At 44.4% G+C, this 17,373-nt stretch overlaps 1 protein-coding gene across 3 annotated transcripts in view; it reads left to right on the top strand.

The window, feature by feature from the left end:
* The window catches only part of PPM1H (protein phosphatase, Mg2+/Mn2+ dependent 1H), a 246,808-nt gene that overhangs the window by 114,955 nt on the left and 114,480 nt on the right, over positions 1 to 17,373 (top strand). For all 3 annotated transcript variants that reach the window (XM_081821986.1, XM_081821984.1, XM_081821985.1), the window contains exon 4: positions 5,088 to 5,200. In XM_081821986.1, coding sequence (XP_081678112.1) covers positions 5,088 to 5,200 — 113 coding nt within the window. The remainder of the gene's footprint in view (positions 1 to 5,087; positions 5,201 to 17,373) is intronic.

The raw sequence follows: 17,373 nt of genomic DNA, 5'->3' as shown, positions 1-17,373 counted from the left end.
TTGGTCTAGTTGCACGAAACCCTTGCTTTCATAGGAATCACAGCCCAGTCAGCACAGGTGAGCCTTGTCGCCTACTACCTATAGAATTTGAGTTCTGGACAAAAGGCAGGAGGAATTTCAAAATTCTGTCCTGTTTCCTTTTCACTGTGGGTATGGATCCATCGCCAGAGTGAAGAATATTTTAGAAGTTTGGTTGTTACGAAGGAAGAAAACGGCAGTATTTTCACTTGTAAAACTGCCATTCATCTTCCTGTTACTGAGCTAATGACTGGAAATAGCACTCAGCTTGGATTTATTGGTTAAAAAAAAAACCCATATGGTGACACTTTGGTGAAAAAGAGGATAAATGCAAAGCTTATTTATAGTTTATAAATCCTAGTGTTTTCAAAAATTACCATATTCATGGTAAGTTATGGACCTGCATGTGTGTCTGTGTTTAATTAAGCTAGTTTTGTTTTGTCTTTGTTTTTGGTAGAACAGGAAGTTCCTCCAAGGAATGAACATGTGATTCTACCAACAGCCAGCAGGTGGCAACATGAGGCAGTACTGGTTTTTTTTTGCCCTCCCTGTTGCCTGGCTGACAGATTGGCTTGTTCTCAGAATAAACCAAAATCAGACCCAGATACTGAAACCATGCAGAATCTTATTATTTGTGACTGACACTATTAGCAATGTGCTCAGAACCGTGTTTTAACCCATTTATGGGGAGCTGCCAAGGCCTATTGAAACTACCCAGCACTCACTCCCTTCCGTTGTCTGATGTTGCTGTCCTTTTGCAACCTGAAATTGGTAGGAAACAAAGAATGATCCTGGAGTTGAGTCATCTCTGGGACTTTCAAACCAAATTACAACCATCCTGAGCAATATATTTTCTCTCTCGCAGTTCTTTCCTGCTGAATTAGTCTCATTTCACACATTTCTTCTTTTCCTTCGTTGCCTGCCTTGAAACAAAAAGGAGCAAAATGAAATCCCAAGTCTTTAAAAATTGGATCCATTCTTAAGATTTAGAGATAAACCTGGCTTAAATGTAGTATTTAGACAGACACAACACAGGACAAATCAGTCCTGCTAAATAGAAGGTGGCCTTGAGAGGTCTATAGGACTCTTGACCAAGCGGATAAAACAGTTAGCTTGTTAATTGAATATTATGAATGTGTAAGTTGGTCCTTTTAGATTATACTTGAAAAGGAATGATAGTACATGCATGTGTTTTGGTGGTAAGTTATTCTAGATTTATGTCTTGGGGTTTGTTGACAGCAATAATGGGGAAATATTCCAAATTGGTCCTTGTTCAGCACAAAACAGTGACCAGTTTTTCCCATGATTTCATTGATTTTTTTTGAAAATATACCCAAACCTGAGGTTTTACAAAATATAATAATAACTATACTATACATATATATATGCATATATTTTTTTATGTAAAGTGTGAGTAGCTTAAGCTAATTGGAAAAGTTGAGGGTTTGAAGAAAATGGGTAGTTAATTCAGCAGTAAATATCTTTATTGACTTCATTTATCGTGTTTGATCTGGTAGTAAAAGAACCATGCAGATGGTCCTTTAATGTTCCTTTCAGTACTAAGATTTTGTGAAACATCTTTTAAAGAGGAGTAGGTGGTGTAGGAAAAAATAAATGTGCTATTTTGGCTTCTAGGGAGGGGAGGGGAAGCAATTATTTTTAGAATATGTTCTAGTTACACCCAGTTTTAGAAGAAATAGAAGAGTGTATTTTAATGTCAGTGAATCCTTCAGGGGGATGAAGTCTATGGAAACACATCTTTCAAATCCTAGTCACCAAGTCTGGGATCTTTCAAATCCCAGAGAGCACACATGTAATTAAAGCGTGTGTGCACACACGTGCATCTGCACACACACACATGTGTATTACCACACAAATGGTGGGGGGTGATGAAAGCATGAACATATTAGCAAAGTTTCCTGGATACAAAGTAGCTAGACATTAGTCCACTGTTTAAGTGACTGCTGCCAAATTTAGCGCTCCTTATGCTGGGGAAACTACAGAGGGAATGTAGTTGAACTATAGGAAAAGATGAAAGAAATGATGGAATCAATTAGAAAAAAATATGGAATCACACTATTCATGTAATAGCAAGGGATTAATTGGGCAAACTAACTGGAGCGTTTCCCCCCAGATTACAGGCAAATAGGAACTCTGCCATAGCAGAAAATCATAGTGTTGTACGTACATTCTTGTCTTGATTTTTTTTAAGAATTCAATAATCTCATAATCAGATTTTCTTATGATGTTAACCATGATAAATAATGCACCTGTGATGCAGAATAAACTTGTCTGAGTCCCAACGGAAATTTTTGCCATGGATGGTGCTTTTATTTTTTTTATTTTTTAATTTTTTTTAAAGATTTTATTTATTTATTTGACAGAGAGAGTCAGCGAGAGCAGGAACACAAGCAGGGGGAGTGGGAGAGGGAGAAGCAGGCTTCCCGCCGAGCAGGGAGCCCGATGCGGGGCTCGATCCCGGGACCCTGGGATCATGACCCGAGCCGAAGGCAGACGCCCAATGGCTGAGCCACCCAGATGCCCCTGGATGGTGCTTTTACTTGGACTCTGTGTATCATAGCATTTTCTTTTGGATGACACCAGTGATTTCAGTCTTTCGAGCATTGTGCACACTCCAGCCCTTGAGGAGCATGCAAGCAGTTGGATGCTCAAGGGATTTTTTTAAATAAAAATTGTCTTTCATTCAGACGTTAGGTATTCAAACAAATGTTGATTCTGGATATGAAAGGATACTTTCTCTTATCTTCAGCAATTCCTTCCAGTATGTTAAGAACAGTCGTGGAGTAGTAGTATTGAACGTGGACTTTTGCTATACCAGTTTATATATTAATTTGATGAAATACGTGTCTATCATAACATCAGCTTTATATTTAAATGCTAAAGAAAGGGACTACATCCATCCACAAACTGCTTTGTGAACTGGGTTGTTGGTTCTGTTTCTATGCATTGTTTGGAGGTTAAACAGACAAAACTCTGACAACTTGATATTTTCTTTCCCTTTCACTTCCTCGTTACAGTCTTTTTGGCTGGTATCCGTGCCCCTCTTTCTCCTCACCCTCCAGGCTCCTGCCATCCCTGTGCAGGTTCTGGTAACCATTCATTCATTCTTGTCAATTGGCTGCATCTGAACTGAGGCATGGGTTCCTGCTTAATCATCATCTCAGTGAGCATTTATTTGCATTGTAAGCTTTTCCTTTGTGAATTATGAACAGGGGTCAGGTGGTGAGGACATGATTTGGAAACCTGGGCATCTTTAAATGTATTTCTTCATTTGCCCATTTTTAACAGATATTTATTAAAATATCTTTTTTACCTGGCCTGGTGTAGGTGTTAAGGGTCTAGCAGCGAGCAAGAGAGGTCTCTGCTCTCAGTCATGAAACTTCTGGGCCCTGGAAAGGATCTAGATGGGCAGCCAAGCCCCTCACACTTAGCATCCAATTTAATCCTCACAATAGTCCTTTAAGAAACTAATTGATAGAGGGTTTGAGTACATTTTTTTAAATCCAGTATAGTCTTCAAAGGTGGTCCTCATGCTTGATTCTGCAACTTTCGATGTCCACTCACTCCCTTACTGGAGTTTTTCTTCACTTCTTAACTACTGCACCCCATATACACACATTCTTACCCCTTACCCATGGTTCCTCAGCCTTCCCCCACCCCTCCCCCTTACAGTTACTACCAGTTTAGATTGGCCACAGGTAGTGGCCTGTGGGCCTTACTGGGCTGATCCCCAGTAAGTTAGTTTCTCCCAGATCCTGTTTTTGTACTTTTTATCTCCTTTTTAACAGTATGCTGATCTTCATCTGTCTCCTTGACTCTGGCTCTTCTCCTGTTTCCAGTTTCTCATTGGTGATTTATCTGACCTTGTATTACCACCTCTGGCCTCTGGCACCACGCATTTGCTGATAAATGCTGGTTTACTGGATTATCTCTTCCCTTCTCTGTGAGGAGGCTCGTCGAAGCAGCAGAGTTCGAACTCTGTGGGTTTCTAAGAACCAGCCAGGGGCATCCTGAGAATCAGCTGGAGCACCGCTTCCTCATCCCTCCCTTTGCCCCAACCGTCGATTACCATGGGAATGTTGGGCATTATTTTAGCCAACATTCATTTTGTTTTCCTAGCTCAGCTCACATTTTTCTCAGGTCATGGAACCGTGCTTCTGTCGCTGACACAGAATTTCACAAAGACCTCTGTCTTGGATGATGCATTGTCTGTCAATGGAAGTCTTGGTCCATTTTTCATTTTCTTGGGGAGGCCTCATTAGGTGGCAGGTAATAATAAGCTTTGGAGGAGGAGAACCAGAAATCCAAACTCCAACTGGGTAAAAATGGGCAAGTTACCCTCCTTCTGCATCTGAACATTGAGGTTGATAATAGGGTTGTGAGGATCCGCTAGATTCCCTATGTACAGCGCTTCGCGCCCTGCCCGACATAGAAGACGTGCTCAGTGAATGTTGGCTGTCGCTGTGAATGTGTGTTCCTGTTGTGAATCAGTGGCTGGGGGAAGATGAAGTCGGATCAGAGTTTGGGAGCTTCTGTCTTTGATTAATAAGACAGGGGGTTGACTCCTGCCTGCTTTGAATAGAGGACACCATCCTTCAAGTCACTTCTCTTATCTAGCTGTAAAAGCAACTATTTATTGGGAGACTTTGGGGTTAAAAACATTCCTCAGGTTCAAGTATTTGGCCTTATCAGCCTGTCGATTGTATTTCTCATGTGGCAGCTCAGGTGGTCTCTACAAAGACTAAATTTTCCACAAGTTGTATTTATTGAATACAGTTGATTTTCTTTTCCTCGTTTTTGTTCTGATTAGATCTGGTTGCCACCCCTTGTTTCCTGTCTCTGGTCTACAGATGGTCTAGTAGACGACAGTTTTATGTTGGTGTCCTCAGTGAGAAATGCTCTTCAGGTGATAGAAAAGTACTAAAAATTGTCTTGTCCCGTCTTTGAAGCACATTCAGACTCTGAGAGCTGTGTAAGGGAGTGAGGTTAAGAAAGTCTTTGATAAGAGTTCCTACACAATCCAACACTGATTTTGTTTCCTTCTCCAGGACCTACAAATAGAACGAGAGAGGAGTTCATATAATATATCTGGTGGCTGCACGGCGCTCATTGTGGTTTGCCTTTTGGGGAAGCTGTATGTGGCAAATGCTGGGGATAGCAGGTAAGCAGATTCTCTGCCTGGCTCTTACTGATTTCCAATGCCTTCGATAATTTCTGTCTTTTTTAAAAGAATTAAATGGTTGGCAATAGATGTTGATTAGATATTGAGAAAGAGGATCCTTCTACATCTGAATAAAATGCATTTAAGATGAATCATCAGGGGGCGCCTGGGTGGCTCAGTCGTTAGGCGTCTGCCTTCGGCTGGGGTCGGGGTCCTGGGGTCGTGGTCCTGGGATCCTGGGATCGAGCTCTGCGTCGGGCTCCCTCCTCGGCGGGAGGCCTGCTTCTCCCTCTCCCACTCCCTCTGCTTATGTTCCCTCTCTCGCTGTCTCTCTCTCTGTCAAATAAAAAATAAAATCGTTAAAAAAAAAAAAGATGAATTATCAGGCTGGTGTGAAAAGGTAAAGGCTGTCTTCTACTCGCCCATGGTAGCAGTTTGTGTATATACTTGTGATGAATCTATATACCTGTGATTACTACCTGTGGCCAATCTAAACTGGTAGTATCCAAATGTTTTCTGACTGCAGAAGCATAAACCATGAGAGTGAGAGGAGGGAGGAGAGGGATTTGAATGAAGGGGTGTTTGGAAGGGACCCGGGAGGGCTCCCCAGCTGGTTCCACTTCTGCTCAGTGACTTCGCTCTGTCCCCTCCCAGAAACCCATGAGTTTCTCCTTTTATGCGCAAGCCCTTAGAGGCTGTATTCTCCTCTTTTCTGGGCTCAACTGAAAGGAATTTTGGCCAAGAGATTACGGTTAACCCCTACGCTATCCAGCATTACCGGGAATAAGATGAACTTGGCTTTTATTTTAAATACTGATGTGTCCTCTGTTTAGGTGCAGGGAATTTTACAATTATAGACTTTGTGAAAAGTGTTCTGATATGTTTTACATACTTCTCTGCCCCTTTATTCACAGCATATGTTGGCTTCTTGCTAAAGACTAACTCTTTGTTTTGAAAGCAATCAGAGTACTGGACTCTGCAAGATGTCCTCAGAGGATGAGTGATTTCCCTGCACAGTCTGTGGTCTTAGGATGCCCTCATTCCTCAGTCCCCTCCCTCTGGGTCACATGCCTCTTCCAGCATCCCTGCTTGCCCTGGCCCTGCTCCAGGTCTGGCCCCACATCCCCCCCCCCTTCCCTGTCAACATCAGGTCCTGGCTGAAGAGGGACTCCCTCAGGCAGCAGTGGAATTTACCTTACTTTTACTTCCATTTACAAAGCTGGAGAGCCTGTGGGGGTCTTCATTCCCTCTAGTTAAGCATCCTTTCCCGGTCTTCCCACTGAAGAGCCCAGAGTCAGAGAGAGTGAACTTCCAAGGCAGCAGTATTTGGGGTTGGACAATTGATGGGTTTTGAAGGTCTGTTTCTTTTCACTGTGTATGTGGATTTCCATTAAAGTCTCTAAGATATCTCCATGTCAACATAACATTGTGCTGGGTAAGTGGAGTGTCTGTAGGATACTGTGTGTGTCCCATGGCTTCTATTCTTTAGTGTCATGTCAGACTCCTGGCAGACGATAGACTCCTACTCAGGTGGGTCAACTGAATGAAGGAGTGAAAGGAAACCTGCTAGGAGCGCTAGGGCTCAGGCAGACATTTACCACCTAAAGCCTGCAAGGGCCCAGGGAGGATTTACTACAGCAGAGCCCTGGAGAGTGGGGTCACCAAACACTTGGACTTCTTTCTCTTCCCATTCTCCCCCTCCCCCCATCTCTTGCCAGGGCTTCCCAATGGACGAGCCCAGCTGGGAGCCCAGCTGAGAGCCAGGTGACAAGTAGCCCAGAGAGTAGTGGGCCTAGAGGTCAGCCAGGCAGGGCATGCACACAGACCAAGACGGCATCTCTGGGGTAGGGGCCAGTGGAGGGTAGTCAGCACAGCTGCTCCTTCTCCTTTCCTTCTCCACCCCAGGGTTTGAGCTTCTCAAAAATAGGAATCCCCAATCTTCAGGGGCCTTTAAGACAGGCCCTGAGGAGCTGGCCTATGGGCCCGTTGTGTTTCGTGCAGATCAGGAGGTGATGCCCTTCCGCTTGGAGGGAGACTGAATCAGTGATTGAGCTGTTGCTTTCATAGTCCTTTGTCTTTATGGCTAGCTCCACGCCCTTGGTAATGACTTTGCTTTTCTAGCCCTTTCAGTGAGTAGGGAGGTGACAGAATGCCTTATTCCCTGGGGACAGGTCCACCCCTCATCCCAGGGAAGCACCTTGCACCAGACGATCTCCGACTCAGAAGGTAACCCAGCTTCTGGGCCCAGAGCATCTCCATGTTGGATTATCCTCCCCTGTGCCTTCTCCTCTTCGAGGCTCCAAGCTCTTTAACGCAGCCACTTACCCAGCCACGGCCTCGACCCCACTTCGCAGAAGTTCTAGGGCCCTGTCTGGGACCTGCCAGTTTCAAGTACTGTTCTTCTGGGATCCTTTTCTCCCGCCCCTCCCCAATTTTGTTTTTAAAGTGCCAATTTCTAGACCAGATCTTGAACTCCTCATCTGTAAAAATGGTGGTGGTGGACTAGATAAAACCTAAAGTTTTTGGCATCCTATAGGTTATCCCATAAGGAGTGACACTTTTGGAAAGTAAAGTAATGCTATACTTGTTGATTTTTTTGGTAATTTTTATCCTTCTTAGAGTTGTTTTTGAAATAACAGTATAACACAGGTCCCGTGTTCCTAAATGTTGATAAAAGTATGATGTTTTACAAGTTTGTTCGCAATAATTTGAAATGTCTAATAGGTACTTTTATCCTTATTAAAGCTATAAAGTTCACACACTTACAGATTATCCTATGATAAAATAGTATCTTTAAAAACCTGCTAAGTTTAATTACATGTGTAGTGTTCCAGCTCCAGTATCCAGATATGAATTTGGGGTTTTATGGCTGATTGGTTGGGTTTGCTGTTCATGTGTGGGTCATATGTCATATAGAAACCTAAGAGCAATAGGAGTTGTTATTTGTATGCACGATCTAAAGGATAACTTACAGGACACTTACTCATTAGGGTGCTGTTTTCAACTCTTGTGTGAACAACAGATGTTCAGTATCATCTTAAGTAGGATCACTGCCTAGTTTATGTACTAATAATATAGGTATTTGAGTTTACAAAAAAATATTCAGTTATTCCCAAGAAACAGCAGCTAAGTGAATTCTGATCAGACTTACATAAATGTAAGTCCATTATCACTTATGGGCAAGTAGTCATGAATCTGAGGGCTGAATTTAAACAGATGATTAGAGCTGACAGAGGTTTCTAGTAACAGGTCCCTGATTAATTAGGTGCTGTTTTTTCTTCTTTATTGCCAGGTATTGGCTGCTGTATGTTTACTTTAAATCTTGACAGCTTTGAGAGCAAAAGCAAATCTTTGTCGTAGGTTCACTACCCCGTAATTCTTCACACTCAAGAGAAGAGAAGTTTCACTCTGGTTTGATTCAGAAGCTGCTTGTGGTCAGGAACTATTTGCTGGGGCGCCTGGGTGGCTCAATTGGTTAGGCGACTGCCTTCGGCTCAGGTCATGATCCCAGGGTTCTGGGATTGAGCCACACATCGGGCTCCCTGCTCAGCGGGAAGGCTGCTTCTCCCTCTCCCACTCCCCCTACTTGTTCCCTCTCTCGCTGTATCTCTTTCTATCAATTAAATAAATAAATAAAATCTTTTTAAAAAAAAGGAACTATTTGCTGAGCTAAGTAGTGAGCTATGAATGATCTGATTCACCATCAGGCACATGTGTGTCAGGGGTTGTATTCAGGAAGAGCTGCCTCATGTTGTTTGTGGCTTAGTGGTTTCTGAGTCAGTGATTACCCTCGGTGTAGGATGGTCCACGGTGATGCCAGGTGACTGGTGCAGAGTCTGGGACAGACTTGCCCTTCTCTCTTCAGCTGAGCTAACCAGCCAGAGAGGAACATGCAATAACTACTTGATGCATGACAGTTGCTTTATTTTTCCTAGGCATAGGCAGCCAACTGAACACCTAGGGGATCGTGAAGGACTAGGAAAGAAGCAGATGGTGGGCGGGTTTTCACTTCAAGCGAAAAAGAATTGGTAGCATGCAAATGTCACGCAAAGCAATATGCAAACTATCACCCATGGTGTTTGAGTCATTGGCTCCTTAGGGCTCTGAGTGATTCTTCAGTTTAAGGAGATGCTTTGACTCCATTTTAGATTATTTCATTTCATTTCTAGAGAGCTAAGGCACTAAGGAAGCAAAGCTGTTTCCACTTATTTCAAACAATGTCTATAAGTTTGGCAGCTGAGACTGGGTGAACTCATTCAGATTAAAGAAAACCATTTAAGATGTTAACTTAATGACTCCACTCTTGCCCGATTTATGGTAACAGAAGCAATCAGACATCTAATAAGTGCTAGGCACATGTTAAATACTGTAACATCACAGCAATTTAGTGAGAAGTAGGCCTTGTTAAGATCACATAAGGATACTGAAACACAGCAAGGTGAAGTGATCTGCCCAAGGTCCCACAGCTCCTACGGAGCAGGACTGCCATCCACCCAAGCCTGGAAGTTAGAGCACCCTATTCTTAATGAATGCACCCTACCCTGGGATTTCCCATCCATGCTGAGACCCACGTTGTTTACCACATTTTAACATCTCTAATATCAAGAGATTCTAATTATCATTTTTTCTTTGCTATTTGTATGTAAAATGATGACATTTTATGATCAGTGGCATCTTTGATTTCACCTAACATGGTTTATGTGGTGTCATTGAGGGGATGGCTGCACTTAAAAGCGATTTTAAATGCATTGCAGTAGTGAGGCAGATAAGCTTTCGGTGGTCCAATTCATTCATTCATGATATAAGGAGTATTTTCTCAAAATGAGGGAGGCTACCCGTTTCCAAAGGCCCCAGAGTTCTATGAGACCATTGTAAATTTTGTTTTCATTTTGATGATCATCTATTGAAAATAAGCATTTTCTGGATTGCCTGGCTGACTATCTTATAAAAGATAACTGCCATGAATTCAGACCCCCATTTTGTCATGTTGAAGGTCCTCTTAGGAAAGGATCAGGAAGGTCAAATGTGCTCATGATGTAGCTCTATCTACAGGAGTGAGCAAGCATTCCACTAATTGTCCTTAAAATGAAGCCAGTAAGTCCAGCCAGGGTGGTTTCTTTCCTTTCTCTTTCCCTCATTTTCAAATGTCCAGAATTACCCCCCACACACACACACCCCATGTAATTTACAGCTTTCCGTATCCATTCAGAGGTGAATTCTTCTGGCAAGTCTGAATTTTCTTGAGGATAGGAGTTAGGTATTAAACAGGACTTACATTTCTAAATTCAAAACCAGTTATACCTCTGTGGTGTTTCATCTCTCAGCCTTCTCCCCTTTTCTAGTGGTAAGACAGTGAAACATGATATAACTTGGTCCAACCCAAGGGAATGTAAAGAACTATTCACTCCTTTTTATGTTCATAGACATAAATGCCCAGTACAGAACCTTCCTGAAACTACTTATTAATAAGGGATTCATCTATCCATACCTGCCAGTGGGCTGCTACTTTGATAGTAGCCTTCCTCTGAGTTCAGAAATACATTTGATTTTCCATTAACTACGTTAAGTTCCCCACGTCTCTCGCTGTTTCACAGGTTTCTGAAAAACAGTGTAGAGAGAAATGAAAATTAATCACCATTCTCTCCTATGAAAGGTGAATTGCTGTGTCTCCCCTTTTTCTGCATGGCCCCCATCTTTGTGGTATATATTTACATAATCCCTTAGCTGTATCCATAACCTGTAGAAGGGAATAGCAGAAAGAAAATACTACTATCAGATGTTCACAAATACACAGACTTTGATGACTCAACTGTCTTTACTTCTCCCATCAAGCCGCTCACTGTCTACACAGAGGGCACCTAAGAGGCCCTTCTCTCTCTGGATTTCCTTCGTGTCTCTCCCCTCCCCCCACCTTGGATTTTTTGAACCTGTCTCTGACAACCCTTGCCCTAAATCAGTGGTTCTCAAAGTGTGGCCAAACCAGAAGCAGTAGGAGCGAACTTGTTAGAAAAGTAAATTCTAGGGTTCTACCCCAGACCTACTAAATCAGAACCCAGTGGGTGGGGCCCAGCAAACTGTGTTTTAGTGAGCCCTCCAGGTGATTCTGCAATACTTAAGAATCCCTGCTCTGAAGTCTACCCCTGGGCATCTGAGAGAGCCTGGAAGGAGCCATGGTGTCCTCAGGGTTTAAAAATTCTAGCTCTTCCTGGCCTGAGGCTAAAATGCCCAACTCCCAAGGCCATCAGGCATCATGCCATCCCCCACTGCAGCCAAACACCACACGCAGGACATCATCTATGGTGATGTTGCCCCTTTTGCTCCCTGACGCTGCTCCCCTATCAGCTGGCTGCCAATTCTTTTGGCCAGCCTGATACTCTGGAACATAGGTCCTTTTCCATGAAAAGTATGAGTCAGAGGAAGGATTTCTTGCATGATCCAGTTCCTTATCTCAGACTCCTGCTGTCTATCGGGTAGTTCTGCACCAGGCTAGGATTCCCATCTTTGAAATGGGTCAGGCATGCCCCTGTGTGGGCTTTTGGTCTCTTATGGTTGGGCCCCTGGGAGAGCATCCTTCTGGCTGTGGTTCCATCATCCGCCCCCCCCCCCCCCAATCATGCTTTGAACAACTTTTCTCTACTCCCAGCCCAAAGAGGGGCTGGGCTGGGAAGTCTCGTGGTATTTGTAGAAATGGAATATTTGCACTTAGGAACACTGGCATGAAATGGTTGTGGTCAAGGTAGTAACTTTATCCCTGGCTGCTGAGGCTGAAACAGTGGGTCAGTGTCACGAGGGAACTTCCAAGTGTAGAATCCCAAGGCTGTATCTTTGGACCACTTAAGCCATCACCCAAGATTTTTAGGGTTCAATCATCTAATTTGCTGATCATGTGAAATCAGGTAAGATGAGTTAACAAGATACAAAAAGACCTTTAGTACCGGGATGGGCGCCTGAGTGGCTCAGTTGGTTAAGCGACTGCCTTTGGCTCAGGTCATGATCCTGGAGTCCCGGGATCGAGTCCCGCGTCGGGCTCCCTGCTCGACAGGGAGTCTGCTTCTCCCTCTGACCCTCCTCCCTCTCATGTGCTCTCTCTCATTCTCTCTCTCTCAAATAAATAAATAAAATCTTTAAAAAAAAAAAAATTAAATAAAAAAAGACCTTTAGTACCGGGGAAAGTAGGCTAAACCTAACCAGGTAAAGTTTAATAACAGTGAAGGTAAAGTATAATACCTGTTGAAAGAGGAAAAAAATTAGAATGCAAGAGACGAAGCTTATCAGTGGCTCACATTTTTAAAAAATGTATTTAAGTGGGGGCGCCTGGGTGGCTCAGTTGGTTGGGCGGCTGCCTTCGGCTCAGGTCATGGTCCCGGAGTCCCGGGATCGAGTCCCGCATCGGGCTCCCTGCTCAGGAGGGAGTCTGCTTCTCCCTCTGACCCTCCTCCCTCTCATGCTCTCTGTCTCTCATTCTCTCTCTCCCAGATAAATAAAAATCTTAAAAAAAAAAAGTATTTAAGTGAACAGTAAATTCAGTCTGGTCAGCAGTGTGATACAGACACCAGAACCTCCTGTAATCCTAGGATGAAGCATTGGAGGTATAAGGCAAACAATGCCCAATGGTTTTTGTTGGCTTATTTTGTCTCAAGCACTCTTTCTAGTTTCTAGTGCTTTACACGAATAACCTGATTAATCCTCACACCAGCTCTTTGGGGGGAAGAACTACATTTTATACCTGAAGTGTCTCTCTAGGTGACACAATTCAACATGTGTGTGAATGAACAGGAACATTCCAAAGAGAGGCCAGAGTGGTGAAGGGGTTCAGAGCCACGTTTGAAGGGAGGAGAAAAACTGAGATGAACCAGAGTTTTTTAGTCGCATGGAAAGACAATTTGTGTTGGTGCAAGAGATCTTTGGGTATTTGTGAGATATGGGGGAGAGTGGTAAGGGTTGTTCTCCATGAACTGGGGACAGAGGTGACAACCACAAGAGGACAGGGCCATGGTTAGGAACAGGGGCTCAGACTGGCTGAGTCGAATCTTGGCTCTGCCACTTTTAGTTGTATGCGACCTTGGGCCAATCTCATGCTTCCAGGGCCTCAGTTTTGCTGCCTGTAAATGGACATGATGGTAGCACCCCCTTTCCAGGGAGGATTAGATGAGCAGATTCGAAGAACGCACTCAGCACGCAGCCAGGTCCACAGTACCTGCTCAGTAATGGTTAACTGCTTTATTGTCATCGTCCTCGGTACAAACTCAGTGCGAGCTGTACACAGATGTGGGGAGCTGCCATGGAGAAGACTGGGTTCGCTCTTCAGGAAAATATTTGTGCATCAATTCTATAACCACCTAGTAAGAATGTTGTACTAAGTAATTTGATTTTTTTCAGGGTGCCCATTAAGCATTATGCTTCAATGACTTTAGGGGGATCTTTAACATATTGTGATGTTTCCTTTTTCCTTTTTTTTTTTTTTTTTAATTAGAGAGAGAAAGGGGCAGAGGGAGAGGGAGGGAGAAAATCTTAAGCAGGCTCCACACCCAGCACAGAGCCTGACACAGGGCTCGATCTCACGACTCTGAGATCATGACCTGAGCCAAAATTAAGAGTCGGATGCCTAACCGACTGAGCCACCCAGGCACCCCTCAATTTTCCTTTTTATGAGAGATAAATGATTTCATGATTTGTATAAGGAAAGGTACAGATGTTTCCTGCTGTACAATGGTATATCAGGTAGGCTAAGTGTGGAAACAGTAGACCCTCAAATTCACTAGTCTGGAGAAGCAGTGACTTTGTCTCTTGCAGGGATCCGGGATGAAGGAGGCTCTCATCTTTAACACTTGATCTCTGGGGGCGCATCTCCATTCAGTCAGCTGGAAAGGGACAAGAGTGTGGAGGGGGTGAGCAGCCAAGGGAGGTTTCTATGCCCCTGGCTCAGAAGAGGCACCTATCACATCTGCATGCTTTCCGCTGGCTGCTACAATTCAGGTGTTTGGCCATCCCGAGAAAACAAGGCTACTGGGACATGTAGTCTAAGTTGTTTTCCCAGGACCAAGGGAATTGACTTTGATGAATGTTTGGCAGTTTCAGCCAGCCCTGGGCATTGAGAAGGGAATTCATGTTAAGTGCAGTTAGTGATGGTGTCTTTGTTTTTGATACATTTTCCCCCATTGAGCTGATGAAGTTACAACTTGGATGTCATTATCTTTAAAGCCCAAACACCAGTGATCTCTTTTGTTACTTTAATTTTGTCACTGTTAGTTTTAGAAGAGATGCAGTAAGTTCAGCTTAAATTGTCAGATATCAAAGAACTAGCTGTCTCACTGTGATCCACTTTCATCTTTGAGAGCATATTTGAATAATGAAAAAGCCTGCAAGTAAATAGCGTACTGAATATATTTGTCCTTAGAAAGTTCATCACAGAAAGCAATACTCATTTCATGCTAAGGAAGAAAGATGATATTAACCGGGGTAGGGTATGACTATACTGATGTTTTAGCAAAACTTGTTCTGTTCTTTTGAGATGACTTTTAAATTCTCATAGTTTTGTTGTAGAGATTTTTAAATGGCATACCAGTTCAGGTCAATAGTTCCATGAAGGAGGCCATTACTCATTAATTACCACAAAGATGAGCAAACCACGCCTTAGAGAGATCCTATACCTTGTCCACATCCTACTGTACACTGTGCAGCTAGATTCAAACTCTGGCCCGTGAGTCCCAAGTGCATGCACGTAACCACTACCCCGTCCTGAGTCCTGAATCGCCCTCCCCTCAGATAGCTGCACCTGCACTTCAGCTGTGGGTCTCCCTTAGCCACTCTCTGAAAATGTTCTCTCAGGTTTATATCTAACTTTTTATTTCACATCTTCTTGTTTTTGTTTTTTTTTATTTTTTAATTTTTATTTTATTTTATTTTTTTTTTTTTAAGATTTTATTTATTTATTCATGAGAGACAGAGAGAGAGAGAGAGAGGCAGAGGGAGAAGCAGGCTCCCAAGGAGCAGGGAGCCCGATGCGGGACTCGATCCCAGGACCCTGAGATCATGACCTGAGCCGAAGGCAGACGCTTAACCATCTGAGCCACCCAGGCGCCCTTGTTTTTGTTTTTTTTTAATAATCCTCCTGTATCTTGGGTTATTAAGACACATGAATGTGGAGTCAAACACCAGGGCCCCCAGTCTGAGGTATGAAGCTGACTTGAACCAAAGCCATATCCCGTCGTGACCTAAGAAGAGACTCTCCTCCTCCCTCAGGAGGAAGTGGGGCCAGTTGCTGCTTTAGGTGTCTGATGCCCCGGAACCCTCTGTGAGGGCTTCTGGAAAGCCACTACTCCTTGGGAAGGTACCAGAGGGATGAGTCAGGGGGAACCCCGGGGTGTGAGCGGGCTGAGGCTGGGAAGCGGAAACCTGTCCCAGGCGGTTTCACTGGCTCCCCCGACCAAGGGGCAGGCAGTGGGCGGCAGCGGCCATGGCCGCGGCAGGTGGCCTACCCATGATGGTAATGGCAGTGTGAATGGGCATCGCGGCAGGGGACGGTATTTCAAACGAGGAGATGAAAGAGAGTCCGCTCCTCCGCTGGAGAGCAGTAGGTAACACTGAGGGAGAGGTGGTGCTCAGGCAGCCACTAAGCTGTGAGCTGCTGGTTCAGGATAAGAAAGGAGTTCAGCTTGGAGACATGCTCAGCCTTACCACTCAGTGCTGGACAAAGTGCTGGAGTCAGGAAGTCAGGGCCTCTGAGGGCGGCTGTGAAGGCCAGCACCGGACAGTTGGGAAGCTCCCAGGAGCCTGGGTCACAGCTTCCCGGGAGGCTCAGATCTGGGGCAACCCCTGTCGCACAGGTTCTCAGGGGGCCGAGCCTCCCCAGGGCTGATAGAGATGGCAACTGAAAGGCTGCTCTGGGCTGCGGTTTGAGGTATCTTGTCGGCCTGTTGGCACCTAAGCCAATGGGACGGGGGCTGGTGGGGGGGAGTGGAATGGAGCAGGGCCTCGGGGGTGCGGGGAGCTGAGCCGGCCAGCTCAGTCTCTGGCTGGATGTTATGGAGTGGTCACTGAATTTCAGAGGTGTGGACGACATCTCTGAGAACCATTAATAAGATCCTTTTAACTCCACTTGTTTCCGAAGCAGGAAGCTGAGGCTCTGAGAGGGATGTGAATTTTGGACCGTATCACAGTTTGGGACGAGTTTGGAGTTTACCTCCGGGTCTCCAGGCTCCCAGCCCAGTGCGCTTTCTGTTACCATCTCCTTGAGGCAACCAAGGGCAATGTCCTACATCTGCACTCCAGAAACCTTTGTTTCTTCATTGCTTCAGGATTCTGTACTTAGGCTCTTGTCTCTCAGTAATGTTAAAAAAATTTCAACCAAGGAGAAACTGAAATAGTCTTCCTAATGCCCTACGGCAGGTGGTGGCTCAGCAGACTGTTAGTGGACAGCGATAGTAGGGCAGAAAGATTATTCCATGCTAGAAACAGCCAATGCTACTGAGGACACACCAAGCAGAATCTTGGAAAGGGAAAAAGGAAGGGAACCTGGGTTCTAGTTTCAGCTCTGCCCCTGGCTATCAGTGGGAACTTGAGAAAGGCAATTACTTCGGGCTTCAATTTCCCTATCAGTAAAAAAGGGGATTTGGGCTCCACCAGTGGTTCCGAGTGGTTACATAAGAATCACCCAGAGGGCTTTCAGAGTAAAGACTTCCAGCCCCACCTTCAACGATGCTGATTCAGTAAGCCTAAGGGAAGTCTGACAATTTTTAATTTTTTAAAAAATCCCCCAGGTGGGTATTAAATTAGAGCATGCCCATTAGTCATTTATCTTCTGTGCTGGCAACATAGTAAGCACTGGGTACATGTTAGCTATTGTCTGTATTGAAACAGAGAGTCAGGAGTGCTCAGTATTCGTTAAAAGTGCAGAGTTTCAAGCCAGGAGGCCTGGGTTTGAATTCCAGCTCCCTCATTGACTGTGTGACCTTGAGCAAGCTCTTCAGCTGTCTGGTATGCTGCTTCCCTCATCTATAAAGTAGGAACGTTAACAGTCCCTGTACCATAGAGTCACCGTGAGGATTAAATGAGTTAATTCAATTCAGAAAAGTATCTGCTGTGCCCACTGTGTGCCAGGCAGTATTGTGGGAACTAGATACTTAGTTAATAATGGAAACAAAACTCCCTGGAGCTTGCATTTCAGTGGGGGG

Source organism: Leptonychotes weddellii, chromosome 5 (genome assembly GCF_054177405.1).
Source record: "Leptonychotes weddellii isolate Sample4059 chromosome 5, ASM5417740v2, whole genome shotgun sequence".
NCBI classification, from domain to species: domain Eukaryota; kingdom Metazoa; phylum Chordata; class Mammalia; order Carnivora; family Phocidae; genus Leptonychotes; species Leptonychotes weddellii.
This window is presented reverse-complemented; position numbering and strand designations above follow the sequence as displayed.